At 36.4% G+C, this 12,103-nt stretch overlaps 1 protein-coding gene across 1 annotated transcript in view; it reads left to right on the top strand.

Moving 5' to 3' along the window:
• LTN1 (listerin E3 ubiquitin protein ligase 1) overlaps positions 1-12,103 on the top strand; it is a 135,362-nt gene that overhangs the window by 84,871 nt on the left and 38,388 nt on the right. Inside the window, exons 11-17 of the mRNA XM_042781334.1 lie at positions 827-868; positions 3,344-3,524; positions 4,361-4,600; positions 5,410-5,563; positions 6,928-7,072; positions 7,482-7,668; positions 9,947-10,106. Coding sequence (XP_042637268.1) covers positions 827-868; positions 3,344-3,524; positions 4,361-4,600; positions 5,410-5,563; positions 6,928-7,072; positions 7,482-7,668; positions 9,947-10,106 — 1,109 coding nt within the window. The remainder of the gene's footprint in view (positions 1-826; positions 869-3,343; positions 3,525-4,360; positions 4,601-5,409; positions 5,564-6,927; positions 7,073-7,481; positions 7,669-9,946; positions 10,107-12,103) is intronic.

Below are 12,103 nucleotides of genomic sequence, written 5' to 3'. Positions count from 1 at the left end.
CAGCCACTCCTTGGAAGGAAGATGGGGCAATCTACTTCCGTAGTGATACTGCCTCGGAAACCCAAGGAGGGGTCGCTATGAGTCAGGTCCAACTCAGGGCACATAACAACAACAACAACAACAACAATGTAACAGCTCTCTTTCTACTTCCTCCCTGTGGTTACCTTTTCCCTGTGCCATCCTTTCCTATGCATTCCTGCCCTCTGAGTTACCTCCCTGTGCAAATACTGCCCTTCTAATCTCCCATGGTTGATTGTTTTAAAGAATGTGCCTGCCTGGTGTAAATGTTCACCTTATATGCCTTTTTTTGGTTTGGCTGGAAGCCATGGGAGTGAGTTCAAGTCTAGGCCCAAAGGGAGACTAGGGGCCATAGTCTTGGGGGTTTCACCAGTCTCTATTAGACCATTAAGCCTGGTCTTTTTGTTTATGATGTTGAGGTTTATTCCACATTTTTCTCCTACTCTATCCAGAATCTACTGCACTAATCCCTTTTTTAGTGGTTGACAGTGGTAGCCAGGCAAAATATGTAGGTCTCCTGGTATCTGGGTCATGTAGGCTGAGGTTCACATGGTGCACTAGTCCCTTGGACTAATTGCTCCCAATATCATTGGTTTTCTTCATTCTTATTTGTGCCATAAGTGGAGAGACCAGTTGTTGCATCTTAGATGGCTGCTTTCAGTTGGCACTCACTCAGTCCATTCTTTGTAAGTGGAGTATCTAGTTCAAAAAGTTTCAGTTTTGAATTAGTTACATGGTCACTTCAGTTACTTTATGGGTTTTGTTATTCTTTTTAACAGATTGTTTCTTACTCTTTTTCATCTTTTAGGTGGAGCTGAAATGGAATTCTCTTCTTCAGGTTATTGAAAAGGTATCTTAGAAATTTTTTGTTTGTGTTTATAAGTGTAGAAGAATTTAAAACCACAGTCATATTCATATACTAGTATGTGGTCAGGTGTCTATATTAGAGAATTTCCCTATTATTGTAACTTTCTTCCCGTAATTTGTGAAGAACATTGGGTATTTACCTTTCTGTGGTATTATTTTTCTGGGTTAGGATAATTGGGGAAGAATAAACAGCCTCTGGAATAAATAGCCAATGTTCCTTTCCTAGCAGGTAACATAGAATAAAATAAACATTGTTTTCTTTTAAACTAAAGCCACAGATTTCTATTCTTACCCTAATTACTTTTCCTTCTGTAGAAATAGATTGAATGGTTCTAGCTTTGGCTAGAGCGTGAGGAAATTAATGAATTCCTACTCTGGAATACTATGCAGACAAATTAAACTCTTCTAGCCTTTATGTGAATGTCACTTTACTACATAAGAAAATTAGTGATAAGCATAATGAAAAGAATTCAAGGATCATATATAATTAAGAAATTTTAAAATGTGCTTACATATTCATTCGTAATGAAGATGTAAATAATATAATCAAAACTAACACTTTTTCAACTGTAGAGTTGACTTTCTGTGTAAAATTCTTCCTTTTTTAGCATTAAAAATATTTATCTATTTTACATAGCAGAATAAGTTTTAATTTACAAGTTGTTTTTGTAAATCAATACAGGATAATTTAAAATTTTTCCGTGAGAAATATAACTATAAGGCACACCATTTGCATTAGATTACCCAGTGCTTTCTCTGCTGGTAGGCAATCTACATGAAAAGCCAAGTCAGAAGATGTTGGTTAAGTCTGGAATTAGAGCAAGGGAAGTTAATTTTATGAAAGTCAGCTGATATATCCATATCTAGCTTAGGAATGTGCCTACCTGGTAGTCCAGAAGAATCTCTCTTTCCTGGTAGTGTGAGGAAGTTCATGGTCAGTATGTTCCTCCTCTCCTTCCAGGAGTAACTAATCTCAGTCCCTGGAGAGATTTCTTAAGATCTGTTGTTACACTGAGAAGTTAAACTTCATGCCTGGTAATCTGAGAGATATTTGATTCAGTGGTTTGTTGTCTCTACCAGGACTCTTTAGAATGAATTGATTTTCATTTGCTAAACTATTTTAGAGAAACCAATACTAAAGCCCTCTAAACTATAGAATAGTTTTCCTTATATATGTGCAACCCTAATAGTATAAGAGCAGAGTCTTAAAATCAGCATCTTTCAAAATAAATAGACTTGAATTTTAGAACCAGAAAAGAACCTTGAAGTTTTTCTAGGTTAATCTTTTCATTCCCAGGTTGGTTAAGAAATATGTCCAAGATCACAAGATAGTTTAGTGGTAAAGCTTGTTCTAAATAACAAGCTATAGTTACCTACAGCTTTTTAAAATAAAAAGGTAAGCAATTTTTTAGTCACTACACAATCTGCACTTGGATTTCTTTTTTTTCCAGATTGCTTTGAGATGAACCAAGTTGCAAATTCCTTTCTTCTCATCCCTTAAAAGCAAAAGAAGCTCTGGGAACATGGATCAACATACTTTTAGGGATGGATTTACTGCCTTTTTTTTTTTTTTTTTTCCTTCTCGTTTCCCCACACTGTGAAAATAAACCAGTTGCAGCCAGATACTGGGCCCCAGTAACTTTATTTCAGAGAGTTTGGGGAAATAATATGTCCCATTGTTCATATTGGAGCAATTTACCAAGATTATACATTAAGTGTTCTTTAATTTTATCAAAATTAATGAACAAAAATTTAATATTTATAGAGCACTAATAAATGTCTTCGAAGTTCATCCATTCATTATTCCTTAAACATATCTACAGTGTTGATAGCAGGTATCAAAGAAGTTTAAGATGGTCTCTGCTCTCAAGGAATTTACAGTTTCATGGAAAGACAAGACATACAGAGATGAAACATTTAAATTATAACACAGTTCAGTAAGTGCTTTAGAAAGTCAGAAAAGCAGTGACAGTATGGGCTAGAGTAGAAGGGTAATACTTCATGAAGCATGTGGGATTTATGGTTGGGGTTTTGATAAGTAAAGAAGAGGGGATATTTATGGTAGTGAAGATAGCATGAGGTAAGTATGGATGTGAACATCACCAATGCTAATAAGTACTCAACTCTTAACTGAAAGTTTGGCGGTTTGAACCTCCCCAGCAGCTTTGTGGGAGAAAGACCTGGAGATCTGCTCCTATAGTGATTTCAGCCTAAAACACCCTATGAGGCAGTTCTGGTCTGTCACATGGGATTGCTGTGAGTCAAAATTAACTCAGCGATGCCTAACAAGAAGAAGTAGGGAACAGGGAATACCAGACTTCCTACAAATTGAGGAGGAGAAAGTTAGGCGGTAGTATTTCTGGGACTACAATGATATAAGAGAAGTGATAGGGTAGTATTTTGGGCAGATTATTTTCTTACCTTGTTTCTAATTTTGCTTTAATTTTTATGATTTTAGGCATGTTCTAGTTTAGATAAACATGCTTTAGTAACTCTTTGGCTAAAAGGAGAGATCCTTGGAGAGAAATTGGTAAACTTGGCAGAGCATCTATGTAATATGGGCTTGGAAACCACAGAATCTTACTTCTCAGAAAGATGGACCCTTCTAAGCTTGGTATTATCCCAACATATCGAAAATGGTAGGCAAAAACATGGTTTTTTTTTCTGGTAGGGGATAGTCTCTTTCACTTTGCTGGGAGCGGGGGTTGGGGGGGGTAGTATTCTATACTGCTCATCTTGCAGATTATTGGTTGAGAATCACAAGGCTTAGTTGATTCAAATATCTTAATTTTGTAAAATCATTAAAGGTTTATTAATCTCTGTAGCATGACTTGGAAGATATTTAATATTTTTACTTTTATATTCTGCTGAAAGGTTTTGAGTTTAGTAAAGGTCCTTGTTCTCATTTTGTAGAATATAACTCTTTTTTATTTGATATAAAACTACTTTTTTACCTGAGGACTTCTATGTGTGAGAAAACAAAAGGTTTGTGGTGGTTATGCTTTACTTTTGTCTAATACATAAATGTCTTTAAAAAACTTAGAAAAAGCAGTGGTTATTAACCTGAAGTAAGGTATTAAAAAATATACTGTTAACTTTGAAAACATTATGCTGAGTGAAATAAAAGGACAAAGATTATATAATATTTATATGAAATATCTAGAATAGGCGGATGTGTTGAGATGAAAGTTTATTAGTAGGTTACCCAGGGCAGACAGGGGTTAGGGGAGAAGGAAGACACAAGGCTTAGGGGACACTGAGCATCTATTAAGGGTGATGGAAAAATTTAGGAACAGTCAGTAGTGATACTTGAACAACATGGTGAAAGTATTTAATGTCACTGAACTGTACATGTGAAGAGCTTTGAAATGGTTATGTTTTGTTACCTACATGTTTATCACAATAAAATATGCGAAAAATACATTGTTAATATTTTTACTTTTTTTTTTGTCTGTTTGAACTTTTATTTCTCTAGATTACTTGATTGGAGAAGTATATGTTGAAAGAATTATTGTTAAACTTCATGAAACTTTATCCAAAACAAAGACATTGTCAGAAGCTGAAAATAATGACTCATCACTGCCTTATGTCTGTGATGTGGCCTATAATTATTTCAACTCAGCAAAAGGATGTTTGCTAATGCCATCATCTGAAGATTTGTTATTAACTCTCTTTCAGTTATGTGCTCAGAGCAAAGAAGAAACACATTTGCCAGGTAATAGCCTACTGTTCAAATGTTTTGTTGGGAAACTTTAGCTCTGACCTTTGTAGTGAGTGTAAGTGCTAAGGCTTTAACAATTGAATTTTGTTTGGAAGTTTAAAGCATTGCTAGTAAAGGATTACAAATTTTATACACTTTAACCTTTAGAAACCCAGTTAAAGATGTATATAGATGTTATGTCTAAAATCCTTACTTAGTGTAAAGGAAATACCTTTTGGGAAAGGCCATGATAGATTAATTGGAATCTTAGTTCCTCTACTTGGGAGCTCTGAGAAGTTGCTTAATGCCTCAGTTTCCTCATTTATAAAAGGATAATAATATCTCCCTTTGTCTTGCAGTTAAAAACATTAAATCTTGGCATACCTCAAAATGAAATTAAGATTGTTTTGAGACTGTTTTCTTGTCCTTGTATGTTAATTCAGACTTCTTTATGAAAGGAATGCAAAAAAAAATAGTATTGATAGAGAATTCTCCTCTTCTAGCCTCTTTAGTGCTAACTTCTCTATTTGGAAAGGTATAATGTTTCTCATCTCTAAAAAGGACAACTTTTACAAATAAGCTCAGAGTTTAAGAAAAACTAACTTTTAAAATCTGACCATTTTTATGTTTATATGGTATGAATTATCATGTACAATTGCATGTTTATGCTACAGTTATTTTGACTATTGAATATCAATTTTGTGTTTTCTTCTCTAAATGATACCTTAAAATTTTCACATCTGCAATGAGTTCTTTCAGATATTTTGTACTGATAAGAAGTAATTCATTGAGATTACAAATTTCTGTTGACATCTTGATTTTAGACTTTCTTATCTGTAAACTGAAAAATACTTGGCTGTCTGGTATAAATGTCTTGGTCCATCAAAGTGACAGTACATATAAACAGAGTACCTTCCTACGTTTGTCTGCTCTTTGGCTCAAGAACCAAGTTCAGTCTTCATCTTTGAATATCATAAGGTAACCTTTTTATTTTTGTATTTATTTGCAGTGTCATATATTTGATCTCTGTCCTTAAATATGTAAGATTCTATAATTTGTGTGAGTGCCTATGAAAAGTATATTGTTGTATAAGAATTCAAAAGAAGATCCACACAACCAAATTTTTCTAGAAAGATTTTATTTGAATGGTCATCCATTTAAGCTGTCACTTAATTGAAGAATGATTTGTTATAACATGCCCTGCTGGACTCCTAATTTACAGTCAGTCTTGTGATGGTTGTCCTTTCCCGTTGTTGTTCTCTAGTGCTATTATAACAGAAATACCACAAGTAGATGGCTTCAACAAACAGAAATTTATTCTTTTACAGTTTAGGAGGCTAGAAGTCTGAATTCACAGTGCTGGCTCTAGGGGAAGACTGCACTAGAAATCTGAGTTCACGGTGCCTGCTTTTAGGGCTGGGTGGAGGCCTCTTGACCTGGGGCTTCTGCTTTGCCTTCCAGAGCAAGCTGGAGGCTTATCCTGACTCATACAGCTGCCGGTTGCTGAGGTTGACTAAGATTGGCACATATAATGGCAGATTGTTGGCTCACAGACTATGAAGGAGGAATTCCAAGATTAGCAGGCAACACGGCAGACTATTGGTTCAAGTCCAGGAATTGGAGATGAAGACTCAGCCAAATGCAGGATCCTTTCTTTACATACTAGAAGCAGGCCACACCCCAAAGGAAACTCTTCTTCAACTGATTAACTGCTCACAGCAGATTCCACCACGGAGGGTGGAGATTCCACCACATCTAGTCTCATCATGAGGAATAACCTCAGCCAGTGGCCCAGCCACTTAAAATCACGTCCCAGCCAAGTTGACACACAACCTTAGCCACCACACCTGTGTTGTAGACAGATACACATTGTAACCATAACCTCTCAGTGGCTACCACTAGTGATTATTCTTGGTCATTTGTTTTAAAGGTAAATATCAACTGTTACAAAGTTGAATTTCAACTTGTTGTATTTCACTTTTTTTGTTTATTTGTTTTTACCTAACTACTTAGAAAAGTAAAACCTGAGAGAATGCATGCAGAGTCTATGGGAATTGAGTCATCTTTTTTTGATCATTCTCTTTTCTTAGAGTAAGAAATAATCTGATCTGAAACAGGTCAGGTTCCCTTCATTTTGAGGTAGAAGCAGCACTCAATTTCTAATCATAAATGTTGGGTTAAATCCCCAAATTGACTGTGTCTGATGTGGAGAGTCACTTCTGTTTGTACCTGTTCCCTTGTTCAGGTATGCTATTATCTGCCACAGGGTAGTTAACGTATATGAGGGTACTCAAATTAGCCATACCATAACTGTCACAGTAAGTTCTTGTCATTATTTTCAGTCTCCAAGTCCTCTTGTCTACGGTTGATGATTTCCTGAATAAACTTCTGGAGAGTAAAGATACTAATCTTCTGAGAGCATATATTGGAAATGTTATGCCAAACGACAGTGAATGGGAGCAGATGAGAGAGTCTCTTCCTATGCAGGCATGTTTGGAATTTTTGAGTGCATATTTCATTCTGAAGTTTGGATTTCATGCAAGCCCAAATGTTTTTTGTTTTGTCCTAGGGAAGGAAAAAAGTACATGAAATGAGTATTTTACTTGCCTTTATTCCTCTGAATGCTTGTATAGTTGATGTTTGCTCTTCACCTTTAGACATTGGCAGAACCCATGGGACAAAGATGAACAAGACCTACTTCTGTTTTTAAGGAGTCTTAAATAAATATGTGCTGATAATTCCCTGTAGTAGAGACCAAACTGCTGTTTCTGTAGTTTTACTAATAAAATAGATTTTTCAATAATTTCATTTTTTTAATCTTAGTCTTAGTAGCTTAGTAGTAAATAATTTAAATATCTAATGATTTTATATGCAATTTAATATTTTCTTTTTATAGTGGTTGCACAGGCCTCTTTTAGAAGGAAGATTGAGTTTGAATCATGAATGTTTCAAAACAGATTTTAAGGAAGAAGATATAAAGACACTTCCTAGCCATTTATGTACTTCAGCATTATTAAGCAAAATGATCTTAGTTGCACTGAAAAAGGAAGTAGTCCTTGACAATAATGAGCTTGAGAAAATAAGTAAGTATAAATGAGCATTCAGATATAAAATGATGTACAAATGAATATAATTTTGATCACACTGCAATTTAATCTTTACGTAATTCAAGAATCTTTAGCTTCCTACTAACTATCGTAGAGAAGGTGAATGTGAGGTCAGTAAAGGATGTTAAATCAAATTGCAAATTGGATGAAAACATACATAAACCTTACTATAATCTTTTTAGCTGTAGAGCATAATTTGGCAGAAGATCAGTTACTCAAACTGGAATGATGTTGGTATATACCAAATCTATGGGACATACCTTTAAAAAAAAAAAAATAGATTAGGCAAAACTCTGATATTTCATCAAGGACTTTGAATTTTCACTGTTTTTTTGTTTTCTTTTTTGAACCATGTAACCTTTTCATTCATAGGCTATGATTCTTTTCTTGGTTAATAGGATGTTCAGATGTTGAAATCCTAAGAAAATTTGGAGTCTTTGGGTTGTGCAAACAGTTAAGCGCTTGGCTGCTGTTCTGGTTACCTAGTACCGCTCAGACAAGAATATACCACAAATGGGATGACTTAAACAAGCAGGAGTTTATTCTTACAATCTGGAGGCTTTAAGTCCAAGTTCAAAGTGCCAGGCTCTAGGGGCTGGTGAAAGCCCCTCAACCTTGGGGTCCAGCTCTGCCTCCTGCTCCAGGCCCACTGGAGCTAGAGGCATATCTTCACTCAGACAGCTACAGGCTGCTGAGGCTGAGAAGCTCCAAGGTTGAGAAGTAAAAAGGCAGTCCCGACGTTACCAAACTACATGGCAGGCCATTAACTTAAGTGTATTGTATGTCCCAAGGTCGGCAGAGCATAGCAGGCTGCTGAGCACCACCAATACGGCTACATGCAGGGTCCAAGCATGCCATAGGCTAGAGACCATTCCCAAGGCTTCTCCTTATGTGGGAAGCAGACCACATCCCAAAGGCAGCTACTCAGCTGCTTGTGGTAGATCCCACCATGGAGTTGATTGCCAGTCTCATCATGGGGAATAACTACCACCAGCTGCCCAGCCACTCAACCAGGCCCAGCCAAGTTGACACACAAATATAAGCACCACAGCTGCTAACAAAAATGTTGATGGTTTGGGTCCATCTAGAGCAGAGATGCCTTGGAAGAGAGGCCTGAAAACCTATATGTAAAAAAAAAAGTCATTGTAAACCCTGTGGAACACAGTTCTACTTTGACACACATGGAGTTGCCATGATTCCCCCATTCTAGGAAATGGCTTAGAATTGTAGGTGTCAGTATGACATTTACAAGATACTATTAAAAGAGGAGTTGCATAAACCTTGTGTCAGTCTTTTTTTTTAAACCTATCTCTAGTAGTTACTAGTTGTTTATTGTCCTTTTGGAAGAAAAGAATGCTGAAAACAGAAGCACCTCTTTTGGTCAGCTGGGTCCATGTTCGGTAAAGGACAAGGAGATAAGATCACAGAGTGACTCTCCAAGCACACACATGGAAATTAGAGTCATTATAATAATTTATTTTTGTTAATTGTGATACTACTTATAAACTGTGATATTATTTAATCTTCTTATCAGTCCGTTAAGTCAGATATTATTGTTTTTTTAATCTCGACTTGATTAGAGCTATTTGGCTTATAAGGGATAGAAATCAATTTTGAACCAGGTTGGAGGTCTAATGGCTCTGAAACCCATGTATAGTTTAGTAAAGGAAGTTTGTTGACTGCTCCTCAATCAGAAGCCCTACTACATGTGAGGTTTTATGATAGACACTTGGTCATTTAATTCTCACCACTGACCTATGAGGTAGGTTTTAGTATCCTAGCTGATAACTTGTGTATACACTTATGGCAAAACAGAGCTTTGAACCCAAACACTGTCCCCAAAGCCCATGCCTTTTTACTTTATCATGCTATCACCCATTTCCTGCCATATTGGCAATGATTTTCTTGTCTCAGGTCTTGAAGTCCCTCAATTGTTTATCTTATATGCAGCCTCTTACCAATTGTGGTAGAAATAATAGGAAGATTCTTCTGCTATCTCCAGTAACTTAGATTCCTGTCACATTGTTAACTAGTCAGAAAGAGACCAAGTAAGATTTGGGAGAAGGTATTTTGTACTGAAGTATTCTCACATTTCATAATCATTGAACAATCTAAGCTAATTTTAAAATTATATTATAGATGTTTTGAAATGAATGGGCATAGCAGTGTTATAAAATGAGGTAGAGACATGAAAATGATTGCAGGGTTTGTTCACAAAGTACACCTGAAAATTTGGTGCTGTCCGTTCTGTTAGTTGCAGAACTGCTCTATTCACTGCAATGGTGTGAAGAATTAGACAATCCACCTATTTTTGTAACTGGATTTTGTGAAATGCTTCAAAGAATGAATATTACATATGATAGCTTATGTGCCCTTGGTAATACTTCTGGCCTTTTGCAGCTGATATTTAAAAGGTAAGAATCTCTTTGAGTTTTCATTTTTTATAATTATTTTGCTTGTTTATGTTTTTGACTTTCATTAAGATATAAACTCACTCAGTATGCTAGTGTTTACTCAAAGACTTGGTCTAAATCTGTTTCTTAGTGATAAAAATGTATGGCTACTGAGTACTTGATTTGCTCTTCAAGGAAGATGGTTGGACTTTGCCTTTCTTAATAAATCCATAAATACATTCAAGGGACACACGAGGACGAAAGAGATATTTGTGGACGTTTCAATTTTTTATCTTAACACATCCTCCTCCCACTACTCTCTAATTCAGCCTTATGTGTTGCTCTCACACCAAACAAGTTGCCGTGGAGTCTATTAACTCATACCAGCCCCTCCTTGGGTTTCTGAGGTAGTACCTCTGCAGAAGTAGATTGCCGAGTCTTCCTTCCGAAGAGCGGCTGGTGGGTTTGAACCTCCAGCCTTCTGGTTAGCAGTCAGATGCCTTAGGCACTATACCACCAGAGCTACCACATACTGCTCTAGGTGTGTTTTATTATTATAAGTAAAAAATCCATTCCCCTGGATGAAGAAGTAGATAAGAAAAACAAGTCCTAATGAAGTTAAAGCATTTAGCTTTTTTTTTTCCAATTTATTTTCATGATTGTTGTTGTCAGTGGTTGTCAAGTTAGCCTGCAACTCGTGATGACCCCCTGCACAACAGGATTGGACTGTTGGAATACCTAGGGTTTTCATTGGCTGATTTTTGGAAGTAGATTGCTAGGCCTTTCTTCCTAGCAGTTAGCTTCTTGAAATTACTGTGTTGAGTTTCTTTCTTTTAAAGAGTTTGTCACTTTCCTATAATATTTTTACCATACTTTGGAGTATCAGAGCCCTCAGGCTGAACAAGGCCTCCTCCCCAGTCCCACCCCCTTATACCTGGCACTCACACTTTCCCAACGGATATTAGTACCTCCTTGGTTCTTCAACTTCAACGAGCCTTGATATCCTATGGAATCAGTCCTTTTTCCAGCTGTAGCTACTGATTGTCATTAAGGTCATCTCCCCTATTAAGACTTAAGAACTTACAGAATCACTTTGGAGTGACAGGTCAGTACCAGTTACTTATTTTTTTTTAAATACATTTTATTAAAATATAATTTATGTACAGTTAAATATACAAAACTAAAGTGACATGGGTCAATGCACTTTTATTTTATTTTTGCAGTGTTCCCTATCCTCCCCCCTGACCCCTTGTAACCAACAAAGAAAGTTTCCTTCCATATATAAACCTTTCCGTGACTTTTTACAATGATGAATTAATACTGTATTCATTGTTTTGTGATTGACTTACTTCACTCAGCATAATGTCCTCCAGGTTCATCCATGTGATGCCATGTTTTGCAGATCCTACATTCTTTAGTGTTGCATAGTATTCAATTGTGTGTATGTATTGTAGTTTGGTTGTCCATTCTGTTGATGGGTACAGGCATATGAGCTGAACATTTACATTAGGTAGATACACTCTTGTGTTGTTTTCATCTTTTTGCTGTTGTAAATAGTGCTGTGATGAACACGGGTGTTCATATATCTGTTCTTGTCCTGGCTCTCACTTGTTTTGGATATATACCTAGTAATGGGATTGCTGGGTCAAATGGTATTCCAGCTTATTTATTTATTTTTCTAATTCCAGCTTAATTTATTTTTTATTGTGATTTGGGTGAAAGTTTACAAAGCAAATTCACTTTCCATACAGCAGTTCACATACACCTTGTCTCCTGACATTGACTACAATTTACCACAATGCAATGGCTCCCCTCCCACTTCTTCCCCATAGTTACCCCCTCCCTGTGTCCATCCCTGCATGCACTCCTGCCCCCTGAGCTATGTCCCTATGTGTACACAGCCCTTCTATTCTCCCGTTATTGTTCTCTCCAAGGAGTGTATTTACCTAATGTAAATGTTCAGCTCATATGCCTGTCTTTTGTTTGGCTGGAAGCCACAGGAGTGGGTTCAATTCCAG

Source organism: Orycteropus afer, unplaced genomic scaffold, assembly GCF_000298275.1.
Source record: "Orycteropus afer afer isolate SDZICR_OR568_19922 unplaced genomic scaffold, OryAfe1.0 scaffold00108, whole genome shotgun sequence".
NCBI lineage: Eukaryota > Metazoa > Chordata > Mammalia > Tubulidentata > Orycteropodidae > Orycteropus > Orycteropus afer.
This window is presented reverse-complemented; position numbering and strand designations above follow the sequence as displayed.